The 27,850-nt window shown below is 37.6% G+C and overlaps 2 protein-coding genes across 3 annotated transcripts in view; one reads left to right on the top strand and one right to left on the bottom strand.

Moving 5' to 3' along the window:
* LOC127410211 (synaptotagmin-14-like) overlaps positions 1–12,338 on the top strand; it is a 28,843-nt gene extending 16,505 nt beyond the window's left edge. For both annotated transcript variants that reach the window (XM_051645356.1, XM_051645357.1), the window contains 5 exons: positions 2,526–2,743; positions 4,172–4,609; positions 6,171–6,351; positions 6,503–6,559; positions 7,155–12,338. In XM_051645356.1, the coding sequence (XP_051501316.1) occupies positions 2,526–2,743; positions 4,172–4,609; positions 6,171–6,351; positions 6,503–6,559; positions 7,155–7,471 (1,211 nt within the window). In that variant the 3' untranslated portion in view covers positions 7,472–12,338. The remainder of the gene's footprint in view (positions 1–2,525; positions 2,744–4,171; positions 4,610–6,170; positions 6,352–6,502; positions 6,560–7,154) is intronic.
* A 101-nt stretch (positions 12,339–12,439) lies between these two features.
* On the bottom strand, positions 12,440–27,037 carry kcnk5b (potassium channel, subfamily K, member 5b). The gene is made up of 5 exons (XM_051645367.1): positions 26,776–27,037; positions 20,868–20,979; positions 19,461–19,627; positions 18,828–18,996; positions 12,440–15,089 (listed from the first exon to the last, which is right to left on the bottom strand). The coding sequence occupies exons 1-5, from the start codon at positions 26,959–26,961 to the stop codon at positions 14,386–14,388; spliced, it is 1,338 nt and encodes a 445-aa protein (XP_051501327.1). The 5' UTR covers positions 26,962–27,037; the 3' UTR covers positions 12,440–14,385.
* Positions 27,038–27,850: the final 813 nt, after the last annotated feature.

Genomic DNA, 27,850 nt, shown 5'->3' with positions numbered 1-27,850 from the left:
ACCCTGATTGTCGACCCACAGATGATAAATGAAACATTGCAAATGCACATTTGATGAACAAAGAAGTGATTGTCTAAAAACAGTAGACCACAGCCTCCAGAACAAAATTAATTACAAAATGATGTATTTAATTTTGTAGTTAATTAGTTTGATTATTTAAGAAAATAACTTTGAACATTTCTCAGCGAGCTAAATTACAAGTATTTATAAAGTTATGCACAAATCTATGAATAAGCGTCACTATATGGTCAGATTTCAGCACTTCACAATGGACAGCAAAGAAGCACTTAAAAGTGCATTGTGCATTTGTGCAGGTTTGGAAAACGCATGAGAAAAAAGGAAAGAACGTTCGCAACTTCACATGTAGAGAACGCTCTTAAGAGCTAAGACCCATAGTTATCGGAAAAGCACGCATGCCTTTGTTTCTCATGATCAATGCACTTGGCTGGGAGCGCTCTCTGTTTCAGTTTTAAGTGCTTAGAAGCAATGGCAGCTTAGAAAGAAATGGCATGCAAAGAAAGTAGTGCAAAACAACGTACATAATTTAAGATAAATGTCAAGAGATATAAAACTCTCGCTCCCTCATTACACATGCGTTTTGTGTGGTGTAGGTGGTGCTCGCGTCGCGGTTTCAGGGGCGCCCGTTGCCATATTTACAATGAACAAGAACTCCATTGTGCCAAGTCACATACACACACATATTTGTATTTACTAAAACCAACGTAATTAAACACCAATTTAGTTATCCAGAGTCGTTTTGGATCTGTTTTACCTTACCTCAAGGAGAAGTGCCCTGTCAACACTGTTTAATTAAGATGCAGTTGACCACAGATTTTAAACTGGGCTCACTTTGTTTCTTTAACTGTAGCACTTTGTATAGTAGTTAAATAAAATCAGCAGATAATCAGTTAAATAATTGAAGTCAGTTGAATCATAATCGGTTGTTACATGAGATAAACAAATGATAAAATAATGAATGAATTCGAATTTTAAATGGTTAACATAAGACAAGACAAAACTATCACATGCATTTAAATTAGTTGTTTACAGCTTTGTTGATTAATATTATAATGGGGGCGATGTAATATCGCAGCTTCCAGTGTATGAGCATGTGTGTTTTTACTCTTTTCTTTCCTATACAACTGATAGACCTATTTACTATACAGTATATTCCATGCAGCTCAATATACAATATGTAACATAATTTGTCACTACTTTTATTTTATCATGAATTAATTCTGCAATTAGTTTTTAATAAAAAAAAGTGTATAAACTTAAATGATCAAGATGTGTGTTTGTGCAGCAAACTTAATATCAAGACATTAAAAGTCATGTAATATTACTTTTTTGTTTATTAAAAAGAATAATATTTCAAATTAACAATTAGAACAGAGGGATAGTTCAGCCAAAAATGAAAATTCTCTCATCATTTACTCACCCTCATGCCATCCCAGATGTGTATGACCGGTGTGGGTGAGAAACAGACCAACATTTAGGTCCTTTTTTACTATGAATTCTCCTCCCTGCCCAGTAGGTGGCGATATGCATGAATAATGGGAATTGCCAAAAACATAAGAAGAATGTGGAAGTGAAAGTAAAAAGAGATTTATAGTAAAAAATATTTTAAAATTGATCTGTTTCTCAACAACACCTATCATATTACTTCTGAAGACATGGATTTAACCACTGGAGTCATATGGATTACTTTTATGCTGCCTTTAAGTGCTTTTTGGACATTCTAAGTTCTAGCCACCATTCACTTGCATTGTATGGACCTACAGAGCTGAAATATTCTTCTAAAAATCTTCAGTTGCAATCAGCAGAAGAAATAAGGTCAAGAACATCTGGGATAGCATGAGGGTGAGTATGATGAGAGAATTTTCATTTTTGGGTGAACTATCCCTTTAAATGCATACATTTTTTCACATTTTACAGCAAAGTAAATATACAGCGCACATTATGGTGACTCCTGCGCTGATGCTGCATTAGCATTTCACTGTAGTTGCTAGAAATGTTCCGCCCCTTACTGAAACGGAAAATATGATTGGTTAGCAAATATCCAATCGCGTCTGAAACGAACGTTCTGATTGGTTGCTCAGCTGGACTGTCGGACTGTCAATCTTGCCCGGACCTTCAGTTGTGCTCCCTCTCCTAGGGCTCCATTTGCATTTAGAGAGAATCTCTGTACACTTTTTAAAATAATAAAAGGAGCCACTTTGCAAAGCCTGTTTTGCATTGTGACAGGTTCACAAAACAATCTATTGAGGCCAAACTATTATGGTCGGACTGACGTGATTAGGCACCTTGTTAAAAATAAACTTTTTCTTTACTTTGGAATCCTTAGGAAGGATACTCTTGTCGTTAGATATATACAGACTGAAATAATCCTATGTTCCTCTTCTGGTGTTTAGAAATAATTGGATTTCTCCTGATTAATTTACTGTGATGCAACTTTTTCAGTTTTTCATGATTAACTATGTTACAAACAGGATGTAATCATATTGCATTTCTATCTCACTATTCAGTGAAAAAGAAAAAAGGTTCAAGTTCCCTGAATGAGCTTCAGCCTCCACCGTACAGGGACAAAGACGATTTAAAACGTGGTTCACGGGGCCGCAGTGACTCAGCAGTGGGCAGTGAGGTCAGCGAGGGCAGTGTAGACCCCGAAGACACAGAGAGTTACATGAATAAGGAGTATGAGGAGGACGCACCCAGTGACAGCACGGCTGTTTTGGGCCCGGAGGTGAGCACCTCCCCCCGCCGTTTCCCCCGATGTGCTCTTCTGTGAGAATCACGATCCCCACCCTCAGACACTTATATTCACCAGTGAAACTGAAATCCATGCACAGTGTTGTTGTATCTCGTGGAGAATTGTTTGTTTCAGGTCGACGGCAGTTATTATGACAAATATTTGTAAATGTTGTCGACATGGGATTTTTTTATGGACAAATCCGTTGCTTTTTTGAATCAAAGTGTGTTTATCATCCCAAGTATTTTTCTCCATGGCCAAACTGATAATCTGAGACATATTTTTATTTCAATCATTCATTTCTCCTTGTTTTTTTTCCATTTCTGTTTATTTGAAATACAAAATCTCCTTTAGACCTGTGTGAACTAATATTTTCAGTTGTTTATTAAAATATAATTTCATTGTGACTGAGTCATATCACTGATGGTTTTATTATGAGGAGCATGGAGGACAGTTCATGGATTCTCAGGCTGGGGTTTGGTTCATTCTGGCCACATTTGGTAAGTTTGCCTTTGAGTTTGCCTGTGAGAGATTGGTGATAAATGAAACATTCACCATTAATTTCAACAATCTGAAGTGTGTAATTTCTTTGCCACCAGCGCCACCAAATGGAATTGCAAAAATTAACATTGTTTTCAAATATCTTTTTAAATACATGTCCCCATCTGCTGTTGAAAGAACAAACAAAAAGTCCCGTAATGTTTGTGTAACACCTGTGCCTTGTTCATGTCACGACCGGCTTCTGTAAATGTTAAATTTACACCCCCTTGTGGTCTCCCAAAGCTATTACATCAGACTACATTGAATGGAATGCAACTGACAGTGAATTGAAAGCACACAAATTAGGCTTCCAATTTAAATGTCGGCTGATGTTAATATATTGATGCCTAAAACATTTAGCGAAAAAATAACGTGCCGATCAATAATCGCTATATTGAAAACCAAAAAAGTTACACACTTCAACTTTAAAAGTGCAGTAAACACTGTAAGCGCTGTGTCTTCAGAACAGCGTTCATCACAAGAGACACATCGCAGTGGTCAAAAAGGTCCGTCTAGCACACAAAGAAAAAAGAAAATAAACTTGTTGAGGCATTCGGTGTAAACAGCACCTAAGACTATTTTAATACAGTGTATTCATTCCAAATAGGCAGAAGATTGTGGCCATTCAACAACCGTTAACAGAACCGAACTGAAAAATATTTGGTTCTGTTATTTTTGAAGAAATTGAACCGGCTCTGAAAATAAACTGAACCAGTTCTGAAAAAAAAAAAAAAAAATGAAAAAAATGGAACCAAACAATACAGGCTTCCTCAAGGAATTTGAGCTGTTTCTTCTGTATTTTACATGACTATTCATAAATTACAAATTCTGAAAACTGTCAATCTCCTTTTTCTCGCTTGTCCCCATCCTTTTCTATACCAGGACAGCTTAATCCCACCCCTTCCAGAAACATATGAACCAGAGGTATTGGGGAAATACGGTACGCTTGACGTGGCATTCGAGTATGACCCTGGCGAACAGCGGCTTGCGGTAACGGTGACTGCCGCCACGGATATTCCAACCCTCAAGAGCACGGGGAACATTTCCTGGCAGGTGCACCTGGTTCTACTGCCCACCAAGAAGCAGAGGGCCAAGACAGGAGTGCAGAGGGGACCCTGTCCCATCTTCACAGAAACCTTCCGCTTCTCGTGTGTAGAACAGGAGGCCTTGTGTGATTATGCTGTCCGATTCCGTCTCTACAGTGTGCGGCGTATGAAGAAGGAGAAGGTTTTAGGGGAGAAGGTGTTCTACCTCACCAAACTCAACCTACAGGGGAAGCTGGCTCTTCCTGTCACACTGGAGCCTGGCACAGCAGTCCCGGTGAGCATTGTGTGTGTGTGTGTGTGTGTGTGTGTGTGTGTGCAGGCTGATCCTACAGTGAATACGGCAACAGTAGGTCGAAAGTTCTACTGCTGAATTTGGTCTGTGCTTACCGAAATACAAACCCCTGCCACCAGACCCTTTTTGGGTGAAATGTCTACAGGGTGAGTTGTTTTCGAAACGCTCTCCGTCCACACTGACATAATCATTTTTAGATTTCTCCATTTTCTCTGTCCACACTACAGTGCGAAGACAGCATTTTCAAATGGATCCACTTGGGAGAGCGTTTTAAAAAGCTCAGTTTTCGCTGTCAAAAATGCCATCTTAGTTTGAACAGAAGGCCAAAACATAAATAATTAGTGTAATTAGTGCAGACACTACACTACACATTTTGGATGTCTCTTGTATCTAACACACCCAATTCTACTAATTAGATTGTTAGTAGTGTGCTCCATGATCTGAATTGAGTGTGTCGAATAAGGGAGACATCCAGAATGTGTATTGTTAGTGGTCCTCCAAAGGACTGAGAAACACTGCCCAAACCCAAACCCCAACTATCCCCAACTACCCCTAAACCTAACTATCAGTGGAGTAAAATTTTTATTTTAGAGCGAAAATGCAACCTTCAAATCATGCTCAAATGATAAACCATTGTTTATATGAATGCAATTACTTCCTGATTCCCATGGGACCAGAACCCGTGCAACACCCGATCAGTAGTGCCACAAGGAAAGTTGAACACATTTGAAAAATATTTGTCGAAAAATATCTGATAATTTGGCAAAAATGGGTCGATTTCAGGTTACATAAACATTCAGAAGCAGCATGTCAATTTCCAGGGTGATTATGTTGTTGTTTGTGTGTGTATGCCAGTAAATCTGAATTGTTATTATTTTGTGTTACAGTAAATCTGTTGCTGTATATAGTCTCTTCGATTTCATTGGCGTTTACGAATATCACTGCTGAAATTTCAATGCTCAGATCCACTGTTTCCAAGTGTAAAGGCCTGGGCCTTTAATTCCGTTAATACCAATCATCGCTTGAATGCCACAGCCTATTTGAGTATTCTTGCTGACCATGTGCATCCCTTCATGGCTACACCATGTCACAAAGCAAAAGTAATCTCAAACTGGTTTCATGAACATGACTATGAGTTCACTGTTCTTCAGTGGCCTTCCCATTCACTGGATCTGAATCCAGTAGAACACCTTTGAGATGTGGTAGAACGGGAGATTCACAGCATGAATGTGCAGCTGACAAATCTGCAGAAATTGCGTGATGCAATAATGTCAGCATGGACCAGAAAATCAAAGGAATGTTTCTAACATCTTGTGGAATCCATGCCACAAATAACTGAGGCTGTTTTGAGAGCAAAGTGAGGCCCTACCCAGTATTAGTATAGTGTTCCTAATAAAGTGCTCAGTTAGTGTATACATGCATCAAAATATGTTATAATTTACTCACCCACATGTCACTTTTAAGAGAAACATACATTGAGTCAGGTATGTAAAAACCTTTCACTGGTACTAGATTAGTAATCAGTAATGTCACTGTTCTGCAGGGCTGTGGGTCAATAGTGAGTGTCTCTCGTAGTGCAGGAGCTCTATCGCACCGCTCCACTGGTGAATCCTCCATTCCAGAACTCCTGCTCGGCCTCCTCTATAACTCCACCACAGGCAGACTCTCCGCCGAGGTCATTAAGGGCTCCCATTTTAAGAACTCTGCCACCGATAAACCGGCCAGTAAGAGATCTAACAATCTACCTGCATAATTCCCAACTGAAAAACTTATTTCATGCATGCTTTTTCCTTTTCTGTGTTCTGCCTGTTGTTGAACTGCTCTCTTTTTATCTGCCACTCTATTATATTGCTTTTTTCTGTGTCTGTCCTGTAGTTGGCCTGTTTTGTTGTATAAAACACTTCTTTAGTGGTCAACTGTATATCATGAGAGGTAAGTTTACTGCCATTTCAAAGGTCCAAAACTGCCTACTTGAATAGACTCCATCTTTACCTGCTTTACTTAACAACCTACTATAAATTTTACTTCCATTGTGCTAGATATCATGTGCTATACATATATACTGTATATATTCTGTAAAGTGGGATCCAAAAGTCTGCGACCACTTGTGAAAATGCCTCTATTTTTCTTTTTTCTTAATTAATAAATTTTTTTTGTGCATTATATAAGCATAACAATTTGTGCAAAAAGTGTACATGAATTTCAGAATTTCTTGAATTTCTAGGCTATGTCCCTCTTTTGATTTAATGACAGAATGCAGTCGAGATGGGATGAACAAAACCTGATGATCATGTTATCCAGCATAATCTGAGAATGTTCCAATGAGCATCTTGTGTGCTTCATCGCCCATGGCTGTGTTCGGAATAGCAAACTACCATAATAATCTTGCCTTTTCTGCCATATCAGTGCAGAAAAAGTAAGAGTAGTATAGTAGTATGTTATACCCAACACAGACCATGTTTGACTTCATGGTGCATGAGCTAAACCTCACCACCAGATGGTGCTAACTCACTCTACTCTCTATCAGATACCTATGTGAAGTTGACAATGCTGGATTCCAAAGGGAAAGAGATGTCCAAGTGTAAGACTTCAGTATGCCGTGGTCAGCCCAACCCCACCTACAAAGAGACATTTGTATTCCAGGTGGCACTGTTCCAGCTGTCTGAGGTTACCCTGCAGGTGTCGGTGTACAGCCGACGGAGCAGCATGAAGAGGAGAGAACGGGTTGGCTGGGTCGCTCTGGGCCTCAACAGCACCGCAGAGGAACAAGAGGAACATTGGACCCAGATGAAAGAATCAGAGGGACAGCAGGTCTGCCAGTGGCACACTCTCCTTGTCTCATGAGGGGGAGCTGAGATAACACTATTAAAAAGACCAGCTTAGACCAGTGTGAATTTCCAGGCTGCTTTATGCTGATTAGTGCTTGTTTGGTGATGGTCTAGCTTAGGGGTCGGCAACCTAGGGTGGGTTAATCACTGACATGCCATTAACAACGAGAGAGAGGAGTATGTATTTTATTTATATGAAGTCCCTTGCACCTGCACGTGGCATGCCAATCTACCACTTGTTCTAAACCGTCATAATCACGCAGCACGTTTATTTATTTATGAGCTGAATGGGAAGCTAAACACTATTCAACTGTGACGAAACCATGCTAGTCAACAACAGATACAAACCATTTCACGAGCCGCTGATATCACAGCGCAGCTTTTTGCTTCGCTTTCTGTGAGTCGTGCAAGTAAACATGTCTGCTTCGGTCACATATAGCAGATGACACCCTATATTTTCTTGCTTTATTCCCTTTTTTTCATTTTGCAACACATGGTGTATATAAGAAAACACTGTTATCAATGTTTGAAATGTTCATCTAAGCATGTCAGCTCCTTAAACTACAATGACAGTGACTTTCAGACTACATAATTAAGGAAAAAAGGCAAACACTAAAACACACATAGCGGAGTTCAAAAGTAAAAATGAATTGCGCCCGTTAAAAGTGCCGGTTATTTGCACGCCTTGTCTGTACTAGTTTAGCGGCGGATTCACTAAAGTAATTATGCAGATCAGGCAACGTCGCAAATGCACCCACAAAATCTGTGCTGTGCGCAATTTGCAAGTGCAATTCCAATCTTGAGGGCTGATTCTTAGCGCTATATAGCGGAGAATGCAGCGGACCACCGTTATCTGAGTCATCTCTTTAACATAACGAAATTGTGCTTGACTACACCGCACATCTGGAAATATGCCAGGTTATAATGCTGTTCTCCATCATTTGTAAATGGAAACAGGCAATTTTTGTGAATGAAGCGCAGTCTATAATAAGTAGCACTGTCAGTCGATTTATATTTTTAATCGCGATTAATCGCATACTTTTCGCAGTAAATCACGATTAATCAGATTTTGAAAGTGCTGAAATTTGACTCTAAATATACTTCTTTTTCTGTCAAAATGCATTTATTTCTTAGGAAATAAAACAAAATGAATGAAGGTTATATTTATATAGCGCATTTCTGACACAACACTCAAAGTGCTTTACATACTGAAGAGGGGACGGATGATGTGACAGCAGCCAAGGGGCACCAGTATGCTCACCACACACCAGCTGTTGGTGGAGAGGAGAGAATACAGTGATGTAGCCAATTCAGGGATGGGGATTATTAGGAGGCCATGACTGATAAGGGCCAATGGGGTAATTTGGCCAGGACACCCCTACTCTATGCGAGACGTGCTCTGGGATTTTTAATGACCACTGATAGTCAGGACGTCGTTTAACGTCTCATCCGAAGGATGGTGCCTTTTTGCAGTGTAGTGTCCCTGTCACTATACTGGGGTGTTAGGACCCACACAAACCGCAGGGTGAGCACCCCCTGCTAGCCTCACTAACACCTCTTCCAGCAGCAATCTTAGTTTTCCCCAGGACGTCTCCCATCCTGGTACAGACCAAGCTCAACCCTGCTTAGCTTCAGTGGGTAACCAGTCTAGAGCTCCAGGGTGATATGGTTACTGGCCAAAACAATATGTAGCAATATAATGCTTTATTAACATTTTCCAAACAAAGCCTTTCACAGTATAAAGATAGAAATGCACTAAAATAGCACCAATCCAAGTTACATTAAACATTTTCCAAAGTCTAAGTGGGAGTTTGACTAACTGAAAGAACTATTCCCCACATAGTTTGCATATTCATTCCAGTGGGCATTGCATTTCTTAAACTTTCATCCTCCACAATATGAATCAGCACGCAAACTGTGGCTATCCACTTTGTTACAGTAATAATGAAGCCGCGTTCATGATTTGCGTCAGGGCATCAGCACCAGCGTCAAGCGCATCTTTGAACTCCACATGAAGAGCGTTTGCAGACAAAAATGACTCATTCTGCATTTTGGTGATGGTTAAGACTTGACATGCTTCTGTGGTAATTAAAATGTGCCTTACTTAGGCTGAAAAATACTTGATTTATGTCACAAGTTCCATCTGGGCTTTTTTTTTTTTTTTTTTTTTTTTTTAACAAATAGCGTTTAGAGCTTCTTTCCCCATTGCTTTATTACTGTTTGTTTTACATGCATTGCGAATGCAACTCTGCAGTTTCACGGTATTTTGACATTATAATTCCAGATATACATTACCATACAAAATAAAGGGCATGCAGCGACGTTGTGACTTCAGGTGCATTGTCCTGTGTACTCATAATAATTCAGTACAGTCTCAGAAATGGTGCTTGAACAAGAAGTTTGGCACATTGATTAACAAGGAAAATTAAAAATGGCACTTCATGTAAAAAAGGTTGCCGACCCCTGCCCTAGCTGGGGGTGAAAACTGCTAGGCCTGTGGGTGCAATCTGGGGCAGAGCTACTGTGATGTGGTTCTTTGCTATGGGTGGTTGAGTAGGACTTGGTTATGGGTACAGATTAAAGTTTAGATTGTAATTTGTACTGCAGTGGAATCCTCAGTGTTGGAGGTGATAGAAAACTCTACATGATCCTTGGATGTTCTTCAGGATAGCAGTAGTGAACCTACTGTAATTCCCAAAGTTGAAGAGGAGTCACAGGGGAATGACTATGAAAGATGGCTTAGACCGCCATACAGAACATTTAACTGACCAACTGCTAATGGACCTGCCATCATTGTTTGTTCACATCAAAGCATAATTACAGTGCTTGCAAGGCAGAACTGTATTGATATCTTCAAACATTCTGGTTAGGCTTTTTTCTAAACCTATAACCCTAAGTGCTAAGCTTAAGCTATAGTTTATTCAGACGAACAGACTCTATTTAAACTTTATTTGTAGCTAACTTCAGCCGTAGATGTGCTATTTATTTTTTTGTCAATTTTATACTTTTTAAGAAATGTAAAAATCTCTCATCGACTTACATTAAAAGAATGTTGACAACAAACATGTCATCCTAATATTTGCACTCTGAACTGCGATTGGTCTTCTTTATTACACCTATTTGCGAACTGAATTGTGATTGGTCTTGATGAGGCCCATACATGTGCATTCCGCAAAAAGCTCTGCAGATTTCCGCAGAACTCCGTATATTTGTGTTCTACTGATTCCCTACCCCTCGCCTGTTAGTTTATTCAATATTTGGCAAATTTGATTATACTTTTAGGTCTCAGTAAGACTCTCAGCTCCATTTAGCACATTTTACTATGTTTAAATCCATTTAGCAGAATTCTGCAGATTTCCTCACTAAATCAGCGCAAAAAAATATGAAAAAAGGGCAACACTTTACATTAACACAACATTGTTTATAAATGGGATTATTAATGACTATGTCATTTACAAATGCATTATAAATCACTGATATGCAGTTATAACAATGTTAATAAAACAATTTCATGCAATACTTGCCAAATTGTGAGCATTTTAACTTACATGTTATAAATGCTTAATAAATACAATTATTAATATTGACATTAATCAAAATGCATCAAAAAGAGTTTACGATAGTGAGATTAAAAGTAGGGATTATGTCAGTTCACTACAGTCTGGTTTGTGTTTATATTCATTACAGTAATGTCTTTACTGACTTGTGTTATCACTTTGATTGTCACGTTGATATTAAAAGAGTCCTATAGTTACCTAAAGTCCACTACAAAAACACTTCTTAGTTCTTCATATTCATTCTCAGCATATATCATACAATAAAGCCTGATGACCATTAAACCATACTAAACTTTTTATACATAGTTTGCTAATGTTGAATAAGTGTTATTAAGCATATATTACACAATGTGAGGTAAATTGGCTCACTATTTGGCAAGTATTGCATGAAAGTCACCCTTTTTACACATGTAGTTTTAACCGCATATTGATTTATAATGCACTTGTAAATGAATTATTAGTGAATATGAACCCCCTTTATAAACTATTAACAAAGGAAACATTAATGTAGTCTTACTAAAAAAAAAAAAGCCTGGTCTTGTCTTCCTTGCATATATTTAACCATTTATAATCGCTGCACAGTGACTATGTGCTGATTCTTGCGTGCAGCTGACAGAAAACAAAGATGCGCAATGAGCGTCATGATATCAGCAAATGCAACAATTAATTTACATAAAAACCAAAACCTAAAACCTCAGCTTCAACACTATTCTGTTGCTGCCTTGCAAGCATTGGGATTTCCTTCAGCAAATGCAAATCTAGTTGCAAATGTATTGTAATGTTTGCAGTTGCATTAGCTTTCAAATGGACAAATATGCAAATAAAAATATGCACTGCGTGGTATAGCTAAAGTATAAAGTTAAACTTTCAGAATAACAAGTAGAGGACCAAAGTGCATGATCACATAATTCTGTTTTATGAAGGAATAGAATGACTGTTTCATACCAGCAATGCTGCAAAATATTATGAATAATGAATATGTTAAAGTAGGGCTGCTGCAGGCTGTTATGGGAACAGCATCTGGTCTAAATGTAGCTTTACAAGATTACTGATGCAAATATGAGTAACAGAGTAACTGAGCTCATGATTTTTGTCCTCAATGTTTTCATATCATGGAAGCAATGCTTCATTATGGATATATTTGCACTGATTCAAGTTCATTTTTAATCTTTGAACAATTCGATCATTTAATAAAATCTGCATTTCTAAACATACTTGTTTATGAATGAAGTGCTACAGTATCTGTATAATGTATATTTTTCGAATTGTGTGTGGATGTGACATTAAAAGTAAGAAGAGTGCAAAGTCATGTTTAATAACAAAACAGTGTTTTGGTTTTAGTCTTGTTTCCACACTTCTGCCTTCAGACAGGATGTGGCTTATCAACTAAGAGTCTGGAAACAGCTGATAGAGACAATGTGGAAAAATACGTTTTAATATCAAAACTGGCATAACTGGCAAACAAGAAATAGTAACAAAAATATAAAAAGGCAAAATAATAATAATAATAATAAGTAAAATCCATAATCTGTCAGGATCCAATAACAGAACATCAATAATCAAATCTTTCATAGGTTGGCAATTTTGTGGAAGCCTGAGAAGTTGCTACCTACGTACGGTACAATTCTTCCCAAATGCAAATTAAGCAGTATGTATACTGTGCACGGTAATGTATGCAAATTACATTTCTGAAACAGTATCAGAAATGAACTTTTTTAAAGGGCAATATTTGCGCCATGGAATTGATTTTAAGGAAGAAAAAGAAATTTACCTTTATAATTGAAATGGTCACTACAGTATACAATCCTAAAATAACATTTGATAAAATATATAAAATATTAAGCCATGCACTAGTACGCTTCCATTGGAAAACGCATTAAAAGTGCTGTAAGCAATTTTAGCGTTCTGAAGCTTTCACGTGACTGAGCCGTTTAATTAGCCATGCCCCCACCCTCCATAGATAACTTTGAGACCAAAACCGAACAAAAGAGCAGCATTGTGTGTTCCTGTGGCTGTCAAATTCAACAGTGGAACAATAGTGCCCTCAACTGACAAACATTATGAATCATAGCCTCAATGATGCGCTTCTAATACAACACTATGAGAACAAGCAACATGACTGACAGGTGAAAAGCGTCAATGTCCGCGGCACATTTTTGTGTTTAGAAAGTCTACAGCTGTCACAGAGACCGGTGATATATCTCAGGACACTTATTTCATTAATATCTTTAAGGGAGTAGGAACATTTTTTGCATACTTTTCCATGAAAAAATAAATCACTTACAGCACTTTTAATTTTGCTATTTTTACACCTCTCATTCACACAAGAATGTTGCTTTCCTATACTAAAAATGGGGCGTTTTGTAAATGCTCTCCAGTACCGCACACTTTATAAAACAATGACGTTAGGAAACTGAAAAAAACGGATTAGTGTGGATGTGCATGCATTTAAAAAAAAAAAAAAAAAAAAAAAAAACAGGAATTCACTACAGGTTCCACATTATAAATGTCTGGACTATTTTGGTCAGTTTTTCACATTTCTTTGCTTCCCCCGAATACTGGTTAATTTACTACCCTGACCTGGAACACCTGGATGGCCTACTACATTTAACAAAATGTTCAGTATAAATAAAGTACACAATATACTGTACCAGTGCTTTTTTATACCCAAACACACTACTCTGGATCCTATATTCCACAATGCAAAGCACTCATCTCGACCTTCCATTCCCAATATGATGGATGAACTGATAAATGATCAATGAAAACTTTAACATCTCCTAGCCATTATTTGATCAGGCTCAAACTGACTACTGCTTGAAATGTTTAAACATACCATTTCAAATACCATTTTTATATGTTCTGCAAGGTATGCAGTATGCTAGTATTCCATTCCAAACATTGGCAGATTTTGACCAAGCAGACATTTTGGTAACAATAATCAAGAGAAAGAAAAGACTATAATCGAAACCATGCACAGCCAAAGTTTCCAATGTCATTTGTGAAGGTCCAGGCGTGGCAGGAAATCCATTTCATTTCCTCTGCCAACCCTCCTACATCCTTATCTTGGTCACAGACTTGTCTCGATACTCTGTGTGTTACCTGAATGTTTTTCAATACTGTAAACAGCAATAATCACTTGAGTGTCATAAAACTGCAGCCATATTTAGCATCTTGAATTAGGAAGAGGTAGCATTAGTAGCATGTCTTCCTTTTTTAGAGTTAGAGTCTTCTTAGTTCTTCAAGTGCTACTGAGCATTAACTTTACCCCTTTCAGTAATTCAGCTCCACCATTGTAATCTTCGACTTTCAAAATGAATGATTTAAACAGAACTGAATAACTTTGATAAGACCTTGTAGATCAATGTCGTCTTCAACCAATGCTTTGCCTCTTTCCTAAAATGTTGTCTTCAGATATTTTGGACACTGAAAACCTTGAATCCCCATTATTGATGGTACTGGTAGGGCTTTGGACAGAGCTCTGAAAGAGTGTTGGATAGGAGTCCCATGCACAGCGTTCAAGGTTCTCAACAAGCTTGGGGTCCTTAGGATCTCTGTGGGGCTCCTTTAGTAGTGCCTGTCCCTCTTGGTTGTTGTTGAGACCTTCTGTTGACTCTCCAGATATGGCCATGCACATGTTGGCGCTGACACTGAATCTCCGTTTCAGACGAGGAGAATGATCGAGTGGAATCACCAGGCCATGCAGAAGGTCACTGCAGCTTTTGGACCGTGCCAGTTCCTCTTCTTGCTGCTGCTTCTTCTTCCGCATCTCCTCCGCTCCAATGGCACGGATGACATCGCTGTAGTCCTCAACCTTCTCAGACATGAACTGAAAGATGTCAATGACGCCAGATAGAGGTGGTGGCTTTGGGGCTTTTTTGATTTCTTTTGTTATTGGTACATCATCGATGGGAAGCTTGAGACGTTTCAGCCTCCTTTTCTTCAGGACTTTATGGGCTTCGACCACCATATGCACATTCCAGCTAAAGAACAGAGACAACCAGGCCAGACCCAGAAAAATCCACAGCTGCACAAAGAATCTGTAGAGTACTGGGTAGTTTCCTTCTGGGTTCACACCTGTACAGAAACACAATGTTTGTGAATCTTTTCCTTACTAAGGAAATTTCTCAAAATTTTAACGTTTTTAGTGGTGGAACGCATCATTATTGTTATTGTTCATGCTTACAGATTTGTTCTAAACATAACCTGTTCCACACCATTTGTGCTCTGGACATGAATGATTACCTCAAATCCAGTGTTGGGGAGTAGTTAACTAAAAATAGCAACGCTACTATCATTAGTTTAGCTATTTTCACAATAGTGAAGCTTTTCCAGTGGTAGCTACATTTTCCAACAAGTAGTGGTGTAGCGCCACAAAACGCTTCATCGGTCACATTGTATTGCAAACGCAGCAGTTGGGCCGATGGAGAAATTAAACACACTCAGCTAAACTGTCCTCTCTCTCAAATGTATCAATTGAGACTTGTCAGTGGGTGTTTTAAAACCAGGATGGGTGTTTTTCAACCGTTTTACACGTTTTGCCAACTACATTGAGATTCCCTTCTTTTCATTGGATAGTTGAGAAATGCCAATTCTGGTTTGAAAAAGCCCAAAGATTGTGAAACGCCCATTATTGTTCCGCAGAGAACTATACTTCAATCATTTGATTGAATCGGTTCTTTCGGATAGTTCATTTAAATGAACCGGTTAAAATAAATGATCCCTTATATTTAGCATTGGGAACATCGATTTATATTAGCGAGTCGGTTCTTTCAGACGGTTCATGTAAATGAACTAGTTCACATAAATGATTCACTCATTCACTTGAGCCCTACGCAGCCTTACAAGGCTTTACCTTCTTTTTTGAAGTAAAATATTTAGTGTATTGCTGCCACACTGTAAATCAATTTATTTAGATTCAGTTATATAAAAATAAAATAATAGAGTGGTTTTCTAGCTTATTAGTGTATATGAAGTGTATATCAAATTTAATATGGTCACCCTTTTTGTTTAACCTTTATGAAAAATATCCATGGTAGTATTTTGTAGTAACCATGACTGTAGCAACCATGCTTCTGGCGGAAACCATCATTTTATACAGTAGTATCCATATAGTAACCATGTTTTTACTAATAGTAACATTGTAGTAACCATAGTTAATTTTGTGGTTACTATGGTCTTACAAAAAAAAAAAAAAATAAATAACATGGTTAAACTATGATTTCTGTAGTTAAACCATGGTAATTTACATAAGCAAATGTCAATCTATTAACTTCAACTCTGGGGCATTTTTGGGCTGCCATCTGTAATTTTTCACACTCAAGACTCCAATTATTCATAATTAACATTGTATATGTTTACAATCCGATGATGAATAGAATTTCTCTTTTTTTTTTTTGTCCTAACCTTGTAAGCATGTAATTCTGGTTCTTTTCACTCCATCTCCCACCAAAAAGCCTTCCACTTGATGGCAGGTATTACTAGAAAAAATATTTTTTCCTCTATCACCTTGCATCACAAAATGCTCATCTGAAATGTAGGTAGCGCTCTAATGCATTTTAGCCCTCAAAGATGTGCTCGTCCATAGACATTCAGTCTAATTTTCAGTTCATGCACCACCCCCATTGTTTAATAGAATATCTCAGCTTCTTAGTGGAAAAAAACTCAGAGTGGTTGGGCTGGGCAATACAGCTAAAAAATTTATCACGGTATAATGTTTCATATCATTCGGTATCGATAATTATTGATACTTTTTAATAACCTTTTTTAAACAAAAACCAGTAGAAAAAAGGTTTGAATTTAAGCACTGTATTTTTAATCTACCCACTCTATTAAGGCAAACAAAAAAACAATTTTAGTTCAAACAGTCAAAAACAAAAAATTTCAACAAATATCTTCTTTCTTATATCTTATATGAAGATTCAATAAATAAGTGTTATATCATTGTATCGTTTGGAGGATTTCTCATAAGGTGCTGTTGCCAAGTACCTCTCCATCATGGACTGCTTGTGGGTTGTTTGTTGAGGTGAGGTAGATGTAGGTCGTGGCGGATGAAATGCTGCATATTCCAAAGGATGGAAGCGGTTAAAGTGATGAAATAAGTTGCTTGTGTTTCCGTACTTGGCCGGGATGTTTTTTTTTTGCAAAGCTTACACACAATGGTGTTCTGATGTTGGTCAGATGTAAAGAAACCAAAAAAGTGCCACACTGGCGAGCTGACATGTCCTTTTTTATTCACAATCTCCTCATCGCTGGCAGGCACGGCACTCATTTTCACATGTGTTCGCGTGTTCTGATGTCACATGGCGATGGCGCAACCGAACCACCACAGCAACGCAACTTGTTATTGGCTGTTTGCTTGTCACTCGTAGCACACTCCTTTATTGAGCCATATGATAGGCTGTTTATGATCCAGGGACGGCGCACGCTTGAGGGTTGCTCGTGCAACCAAACTTCATGTCTATTTACATTTTAATGCAAGTGAAACTATCGAGCGTTATATCGAACAAATGTTATATCGTTATCGATAAAGGTGAACCGTCGATAAATACCGATACCGTTTTATCGACAAGCCCTACTGAGTGGACTATTAGATTTAGGTGAGTTAGATCTAGACAAAGCGGAGATCCTCCCCTTTGTGGTGATGTATAACATTTTATCATAAACAGTAAATAACATATTTCCAATGATTTGTTCAGCATGCTTTTCCTTCTAGACTGCATATTTTGCTCTGGACATCTGAGATATAAAATTGGATTATTCACACAAACAAGCTCACAGACAAAATTGCCTAAAGTAAAAGCAGATATAAAGTTTTTAGCTATTTTGGGTTTACAGCAGCAGTGATTGGCACATAAAAAAGATGTATTGATAAAATCATATTTCACTTTGTGATTCTTTTGAAAATCTTTCAAACTGTGGTATTAGCGCAACAATATAAACTGTACAGTCACATTCCTGAGAATGAGAGCTTTCATGTGATATATAATTTAAGTGCAATTTGAAAGACTTTTATATTTCTATTAATGTTTCTACCACATGACCTCTAGGTGGCACTGCTTTGTGACGCAAATGTTTTCAGGCCTTATTTTGTTATTTTATGTAACAAATGCAGAAGTGATGGTTATCTCTGAAAAAATGTTTGCGAACTAATTCCATATTCCTGACTTATGTATTCGGAGACTAGAACAAGCGTAAACTTTTTTCACAACATAGCACCCCCTTTTGGACCCGCCGGCATGCCCACAGAGTTGAAGAGGTTAAATATATAACTACCAGGTGATACAGTTGAATTCTGCTATTAGAACAGATTGCAGAATGAAATAATATCATCCGATGGTTAAATAACTTATTAAATGTTTTCTTCTTTAAATAACTTCAATGTAGTTAGCTACTTTTTGTAATTAGCTTGTAAAGTAGCTAACTACTTTTTTAAAAGTGTAGCTTGACTGTAGTTTAACTACCTTAACTATGGATTTTTACATTTTTAAAGTAGTTTTCCCAACACTGCTCAAATCATGCGACTTCTTGAGGAGAGGCGTGCTACTACTTTTCAAAATAATCTCAGTCACTATTTTTACCGGGCAGATGATAAAATGGGCAAAAAAAAAAAAAAAAAAGTAAATTCCATGCAAAAAACCAAAAAAAAAAAACACTCAAAACACCTTTGAAACTGCATAGCAACACCCTGGCAACCACCAACAATACCCTAGCAATTCCTGTGGGGCGGCAAATTTTGTATGGGCAAATACCACACACACTTTCTTCAGAAATTGTACAAATCTATTTTTAATTTTTTTGCAATTGAATAGTTACCTGTTACATAGTCCCCAAAACCAACAGTTGTCATGGTGGTAAAGGAGAAGTAGAGGCCTTCTAAGTATGTCCAATTCTCGTAGACCATGAACACAAAGGATGGGATGATGAGGTGAACCAGAAATCCCCATAAAAGGAATATAGCTGTACAGATGAACTGAACTTTTTTCTATAGTGGATGAAAAACAATGAATTGTAATGTGTACTCTGCAAATAAATCATCCATAACTTGTTAGATAGCAGGGGTGTTACAGGGATAGTTCATCCAAAAATGAAAATTCTGTTATCATAAACTCGCCCGTCATGCTGTTCCAAACCTTATATGACTTACAAAAGGAGATGTGAGGCAGAATGACTCAGTCGCCATTCACTTTCTTCTCATCTTTTTTTTTCTCCATACTATGAAAGTAAATGGTGATTGAGTCTTTTGGTCTAGCATCTCCTGTCCCGAGGAGGAGGAAAAATGAAAGTCATACAGGTTTGAAACAACATGAGGGTGAGTAAATTATGACAGGATTTTCATTTTGTGAGAGAACTATCCCTTTAAAGTATTGATGCATAAGCAAACAACATTGATTAATGTTCTTTTTTTTTTTTTTTTTTTTAGAAGGGCGAATGCTCTGATATTCTTACCACAGTCAGACCTTTATGAAGGAGCACCTGACTCAGGCGCTTTGCTCTTCCACCAAAGAATGTGCCCAGCTCACTTATCCATGTGAGGCACAGTGGAATACCACAAAGCCCATACAGGATACAGAACACACGGCCGCCACCTGTCTTTGGAGCGACATTACCATAACCTGAAATCATTGAAGAAATCATTTAAATCATTGTTACTGTATTTTCACATCTAACTTACATTACATGACATTACATTCTAAGATGAAATCTACAATTTCATCTGAAGCACTACAATGGTCTTTTGTCATTTCTGTTATATACAGTATATCTGATGTTAAGCCATTTTTTGTAAACAGTAGGGTTGTGAATCGAGAAAAACATTTTAAGTAATTAATCGCCCAGTTTTCTGCGATCAATTGCAATTACAAATATAACTATAAATATATTTACTTTATACTTTGTCTCAAAGAACTAGCAAGAAATTGGTTAGTCATCATTTATTTTAATTATTTAAATATTTAAAATGTTAAAAGTTTCTATTTTTTGTGGATAAAGATAATTAGACACATTTTTACAGGTCTAAATCTTTGATACAAGTATGCTGACAATTAACATGCTGAAAAGTCATGCTGTAATTAAAAGTTGGACAAAATCTTCTGCCGTTTTCCAGTGGACGTTTTTTAATAATAGGATCAAATGGGCAGATTAAGTTTACATCAAGCTTTATTGGCAAGATAAACTTAAGTATACATGCCAGTGCACAAGACACTATACTTTCAGATGTAAAGCAAATTAAATGCTGAAGTCTCTTTCACGCACATGCTGGGTTTCGCTTTTGACACTGGTTCAGATGACAGTGAGTGAGCATTTTCGGGTGATGCGAAGAGATACGAAGCGTGCTCATATCTCACCCACACCTGGCTCTCCACTTGCGGGTGAAGTCTCCATTCTCCGTACTGTAAATCCACTAACGTGTTTATTATGCCCGGAACATGCTTTGCACGTAATGAATAAGAGTGTACTGCTCCACAAAATTAGTTTCTGTGCTAGGATGTGCAGTCGAGCGTGTACCTCCTGGAAATTTACATATGGCCAATTTTAGCTGCAGAAAGTGAGGAAAAACATTAGTGAAGTTTCAGGAAGTGGACAAAATGGATAGGAATTGTAATAGTGGATTTATTCTTTTTCTGTTTTTGCTGTAAGACTTTAAGGAGGTGATTATGTGAGATCTATTAAGTCAAATTTGGATCCTGAATATCTACTGCATGATATTCATGTTTGTAATGTTTGTATTCTGAGACAGTATTTTTTTTTTATTTTTTTACAGTATTTCTTAAAAACTTGATACATTTGCAGTTCTAACTTATCAATAAGCCTTTAGTAGGTCTCTATGCAGTATGTCTGTACAGGAATTTCTACCTATGGTAGTGATAACCGTGGCTGCAAAAATAATAGCATTCTCCCATTTCCAGTTGTTGAATTCTTTATTTCCTGTGATGGCCACACCTCTTCCAGTTGCCTCAGCCACAACCTGATGGTGAAACATACAAAATATTAGCTATAATATATAACTATAGCAGCGACCCTACATAGGATAAGCAGGAATAGAGAATGGATCGATATACAGTGGCAAGAAAAAGTATATGAACCTTTTGCAATTACAGGCATTTATGCATTAATTGCTCATAAAATGTGGTCTGATCTTCACCTAAGTCCTAATAATAGACAAACACAATCTGCTTAAAGTACTGACAAACAAATAATTGTAGTTTTTTATGTCTTTATTGAACATTTACAGTCCATGTTGGAAAAGCATGTGAACGTCTGGGATTCTGACTTCTGAAAAAGCTAACTGGAGGCAGGTGTTCTAGTCAATGAGCTGAGATTGTAGGTTTGGCCCTGCTGTATAAACAGTGCAGTAGAAGCCTGTAAACCATGCCCTGACCAAAAAAATGTCAGAGGACCTTAGAGATGCGTGAAGCTGGATAAGGCTATAAAACATTTCTAAAAGACCTGGATGTTCACCAATCCACATATGACAAATTGTCTACAAATGGAGGAAATTCAGCACTGTTGCTAGTTTGCCTAGGAGTAAGCATCCTGCACAGTCCACCCCATGAGCACAACATGCAATGCTGAAGCAAAAAAGAACCCAAAGATAACAGCAAAAGATCTGCAAAAAATATAATGAACTTTCCAAAGTCTCTGTTCATGTGTCAACTATAAGAACAACACTGTACAAGAATGGTGTTCATGGGAGGACACCACAGAGGAAACCATTGCTCTCCAAACAAAACATTTCTGCACAACTCAAGTTTACGAAAGACCACCTTGATGCTCCATAAAGCATCTGGAATAATGTTCTGCGGAGAGATGGAATAAAACTGAACTTTTTGGCAGAAACCCCCAACACTATATCTGGAGGGAAAAAGGCACTGCACACTAACATCAAAACCTCATCCCAACTGTGAAGCATGGTGAAGGAAGCATCATGGTTTGGGGCTGCTTTGCTACATCAGGGCCAGGTAAGCTTGCAATCATTGAAGGAACAATTCATTCAAAAGTTTATCAAGAGATTTTACAGAAGAATATCAGGGTAGCAGTCCGTCATCTAACAGATGGGTGATTCAGCAAGACAATGACCCAAAACACATAAGTAAATCAACAACAGAATGGTTAAAGAGTAAGAAAATATGTTTTGGAATGGCCAATTTAGAGTCCAGACCTTATATCAATTGAGAAGTTGCGGCATGACCTGAAGAGGGCTATTCATGCAAGAAATCCCAGAAATAATGAACTGAAAAAAATGTGTAGGGGAGGAATGGTGTAAAAATCCCTCATCCGTGATATACAAGGTTGATTAACAGCTACAGGAAACATCTGGTGGAGGTTATTGCTGCTGAAGGTGGTTCTACCAGTTATTAAATACAAGGGTTCACATACTTTTTCCATGGACTGTGAATAATGAAACAACATGTTCAATAAAAACATGAAAACTACAATTATTTGTTTGTCATTACTTTAAGCAGATTGTGTTTGTCTATTATTAGGACTTAGGTGAAGATCAGACCACATTTTATGAATAATTAATGCAGAAATGCAGGTAATTCCAAAGGGTTCACATAATTTTTCTTGCCACTGTATCTATAGATAAAAAAAACTAATGAATTTACTATCAAGAGTGTATGAAATAAGCATGCAATTGATGAAGAGGAATAGACTACATGATGTTTGTATGTAAACAAATGGGAAGAAAGATTCTAGGCCTACAGGCGCCATCACACATACCCTGGCACAGCAAAATTCTGCGGGCGGAGATGGTGTGGGCAGATGCTGAGCGTGTGTGAAATCAGCAAAAAAAAAAAAAAAAACTTAATGCTGCACTTCATTCTCTGGCAGAGTGAAGTTAAAAGAAACTAGTCGCTAAAATTATATCCTTGTCAATTGTGAATATTCAGTGTAGCTGTTTACGAAGCACTGCCCACTCAGAGGTCACTGTCAAACCAAGCAACTTCCTATTGGTCAATGCGGCGAAAGTTCACCGCATTTGAACTTCACGCAAAACCTGCGAGGGGAAATTCTTCGCCACCGGAAGTCCGTCGTGCGAAATTCACAATAGCACAGATTCCCATTGAGATGACTGTATTTCTCCTATGAAATTTTGCCACGCAAATGTATGTTTGACCGTGCCTTATGTCTCTCAATACTAAAGCAAATCTTTATAAAAGCTTTTAAATCCCCCTAAAAGATGATCAGCATAAAAGTTTAGAGCTGCAATAGTGGAATCATGTTTAAAAGTAGACTACCAGTAAAGGTTTAGACACCGAGCCGGTTACATGCACACCAATATGCTGATTACTCCCCAAAATCAGCTCATTTAAAAAAAAATCTCACAAAGCAAGAAATCCAAGTTAACATGACATTTGAATAATCATGTTATTCTCTGCTTTTGGCGTCCTAAAGTGAAGGGGCATGCGCACAACACGTGCGCACATTGGATAAGCCAGTAAAAGCCAAAGTATACTTTGGCTGTCCGCCTTGCTGATTGCTCTTCGCACAGTACGCGATGCAAATTTCGTCATCAGTACAGTCTGTGCGGACTGTCCATGTGTGGCCCAGATGTTCTCAACAAATGGACAGTCCTCATCTGTTTGCATCGTCGGCACATGTGCCTGCAGTTGACTGCACTAAAAAGAGTATCAAAAAGCAGTCGAAGTCCGCACACGTTGAACGTGTTCGTATTCTCTCGCAGTCAAGAGTATACTTTAAAAGCCAATCCGATATGGAACGCAGATAAACAAAGTATACCCAGGCCTTAAGAATGGCGGTTAAGGTGTTAGTATGCAACGTGAAATCAAGGAAATGGCCAAAAATTGAATAGTGTCAATCGGTTTATTCATAAGCCATTTATGACCTTACACCGATAGCGGAAAGCCGTTTAATGCATTTTCATGACCACATACATCGTCTGCTTATTAAGCATAATTGGTAAAAGATTGTGCATGTAAACATGCTAACATGCACATTCTTACACCGATGAGCGTGTTTACATACACGTCGTTACACCGATTACCGGTATGCTAAATTAAGCTGACAGTCATGTAAATGCATTAAGCATCTTTACTTTTTTTGCGTTGCATGTAAATATCTTTACTGGCGTTCTTTGTGGCTTATCCAACATATGCATGTATTGTGTGCATGCCTCTTCACGGTTTGATGTCAAAAGCAGTGAATAACACGATTATTTCAAATGTTAGGCCCTATTTTATTATGTCATACACTCAAAGTCAATGAGCATGGCCATGAAGTTCTGGTATTTTCATGCTAGCTTGTGCTAAGTCTAGGTGCAAGTGGGTTTGGCGAAACTTTGCGTGCAACGTGCTAATGGGCTGGGTCAAGTGCAATTTAATTCTGAGGTTCTTCTCCAGTTACTTCACTGTCTGCGTCCTTTTATATAGTCCATTCCCTGTCAAGCACCAGCGTTATAAACAAAGACAGCACATTCATAAGAAGTTGGTAGTGTAAATGGACTGTATGCAATGAATTAGAATAATAGAAATATGAATTTACCTCTTATGCATTAACTAAGTCCTTGTTGAATGTCAGGCATTTTTCTTTGACAGTGGCATGCTCCTTTTATACACATGGAAAATTTAGATTCACGTCAGAATTTTTAGGCTCCATTAAATTATAGAGAATGTAAGTTTTATTAATCATTTTTGTCTACTGACACACAAATCATGTCTAGTTAACAGTGATTGTATCGGCATTCACTTCACTTCAACCGGTCGATTTTGAAAAATTAAATTAATTTATTGAAACACGAAAAAAATATTTCTCAAATAAAGTTCCACGAAACGAAAATATAATCACAATAACGAAGTGGTCAAAAAAAATCATACCAAATCAAAACATTTTACTCTGTCTAACTTCTTCCACTGGCCTATTTTGCAGTGATTTAAAAATCACTCTACGACAACAGGTTTAAAAAAAATACCAATACGAATTAGATTATAAATACAATATAATGCAAATATAAACAAAACAATAATAATAATGAAAAATAAACCATATAGACAGTTTAACACAAATCTATTACATTTTTGTTTCATAAAACGGCCATTATCTGGGAAATAATTTGATGTTCCACTATATTCTTCTCACCACAATTGTACAGAGAGGTTATCTGAGTTACCACAGACTTTGTCAGTTCAAACCAGTCTGGCCATTCTCTGTTGACCTCTCACATTAACAAGGCATTTCCATCTGCAGAACTGCCATGCACTGGATGTTTTTGGCACCATTCTAAGTAAACTCTAGAGACTGTTGTGCATGAAAATCCCAGGAGATCAGCAGTTACAGAAATACACTCACAGTTTGCGCGCATACACCCACAGATAGTGCAAACACTGTTCCACGCCCATTTGCACTTTGTACTGGCAAGAAAATTGGATAAGACAATTACGCATTGTCTTAGTGCTGCACTTTGCTCGCTCACAAAAATTTAAACACAGATTTCTTGCTTTGTAACATTTTTTTTTTTAAATAAGCTGACTTTTGGGAGTAAAGAGCATATGGATGCGCATGTAAACACGCTCACTGTAGAATAACCGCAAAGTCTGAAAGAAAACCAATATGACACATGTAACAATGACCACAAATGTTAAACCAAATTCGTTTTATATTTAAGCTTCTTCAAAGTGAACCACCCTCCTGGATTTTACAGCAAACTGAGCATTTTCTCAACCGATTTCATGAGGTGTATCCTGGAAAGCCTTTAGGACAGTATTGAAACCAAATTAAAAATAATAATAATTAAATGTTTAAATCATCCAAGGCTTTATCATTTAAAAGTGTGTGTGTGTGTGTGTGTGTGTGTGTGTGTACATGAAGTGTCTTCTTCGTGTACGCTCTCAGCATGGCTGCAGTCAGCCTTTTTCTGAAGACAGTAAATATAGCTTTATAAAACGCCTAATTTATCCTCCAAACAAACACACCCAAACCCAAAAAGAGTAACCAATCCTACAGTCTTAATCTCCTTCTAACTTAGTTTAGTATCGTATATACTGTGTATATATAATATACACAACCTTTCATATAATTTGACATAACAGCAAAAACATCTTTTGAGCATACTGTAGCTCAGACGTGCAAATATTTGGATTTTGACACCACCAGCACAACACCGTTTTATGAAAACCTGATAAACGGGCTTTCTTTGTCACAGCTGTGGCATTTAAATGTAACCGTGCTTTGTTCTCATATTCAATACATGAAGCACGTGGACACGCTTTCTCGTGGTTAGTAAAGCTGTATTCGTTTAAAGTGAGTGTGAAATCTACAGGCAACAACATAATGACTGGAAAAGGCACATTCCTAAGGATGAATTCGCCACTTTTATTGCCAATGGGGGAAAAGTCCACAAACACAGAACAATCGCGTCTCAGTCTTAGATTAACAATCTCTTCGTTGGACAAGGTTTCGTTTTGTTTCGGTTATGTATTTGTGAAATAGGAAGGCTCTTCATAGGGAGCGTTTCAGGTTACAGAAATGATGGGTTAAAAGTGTGTTCTAAACCTCTTGAATTAAATTCAAGTTCATTCTAAACTTCCTCAGTAGTCGTTGCTCCTGCGTGACACGTTACAGGCACCATAGCAACAGAAGAGTATTACAGCAGCACGATTCTGTGTTCACAAACACTTAACATAACTTTTGCCACACTAAGAGTTTCTGTTTTTTTTTTTTTTGTTTTGTTTTGTTTTTTTTTACCAAACAATTGCGCCAAATTGTTTAAACTACATTTAAGATATCACATATGATATCTTACCTGAATTATGTCGTTCAAATCTTTCTCACTTAAACAGGGATATTTGTTTAATATATTGTCCGTTTGGTTTTTATAATCATCCAGGGCTGATTTCCAATGCGGCTCCTCGAGGATCTGAAATATCGCGGCTCCGATGGACAAGTAGAAAATGATGACTGAAGTTAGGATAGGTCCTTTATCTGCCATAATACTGAAAAAGATACAGTTCTGTGATCGGCTATACTGCTGTAGCAAACACTGCTGAAGCTGGTAAAAGTCTCTACAGAAGTGTACACAGACGTAATGATGATGAGGGTGAGGAGGAGGAAGTGGGATCAGGAGCCACGCCTGTAGGTGTGAACCCGAGAAGGAGTGTCTGTTAAACCTTCGGAGCAGTTCCACCTGAGATGCAAACTTTGAGTTATTTTGCTGGGGGCTATGATTTTGTCATGCCTTTCTTGTGTGTGTGTGTGTGTGTGTGTCTTTAATTTACCTCAGTTTCTTATCTCTTTGTTCTAATTTCTCGTGTAGGTTGACAAAAAGTGAATTTAGCCCAATAAAAATACTGCTTTCTTTCTATTTTCTCCTTACACTGTAAAAATGTTTTGTCAGATAGCCTAAAAAAGTTGCGCTGTGTGGTAACATCATAATTAACTGATTTTTATTCAAGTCAGACTTGGTATTTAATCTGGCTAAATCTTAAATCAACCTGACAATTTAGGTTACACCAACAAAAGTCATTTTTGTGGGTTAGATTTATTAAAAAATGGTTGAGGTAACAATTGCCGGTTACATTTAAAGGGAAAGTTCACCCTAAAATGAAAGTTCTCTCATCATTTACTCACCCTCATGCCATCCTAGATGTGTATGACTTTCTTCCATCTGCTGAACACAAATGAAGGTTTTTAGAAGAATATCTCAGCTCTGTAGGTCCTTACAATGCAAGTGAATGGTGACCAGAACTACAAAAGCTCAAAAAAGAAGATTATGTCATCATAAAAGTAATCCATATGACTCCCGTGGTTTAATCAATGTCTTCTGAAGTGATCCAGTTGGTTTTGGGTGAGAAAAGACCAAAATATATCTCCTTTTTTTC

Source organism: Myxocyprinus asiaticus, chromosome 19, assembly GCF_019703515.2.
Source record: "Myxocyprinus asiaticus isolate MX2 ecotype Aquarium Trade chromosome 19, UBuf_Myxa_2, whole genome shotgun sequence".
NCBI classification, from domain to species: domain Eukaryota; kingdom Metazoa; phylum Chordata; class Actinopteri; order Cypriniformes; family Catostomidae; genus Myxocyprinus; species Myxocyprinus asiaticus.
The sequence above is the reverse complement of the archived record's forward strand: the minus strand, read 5'-3'. Positions and strand labels throughout refer to the sequence as shown.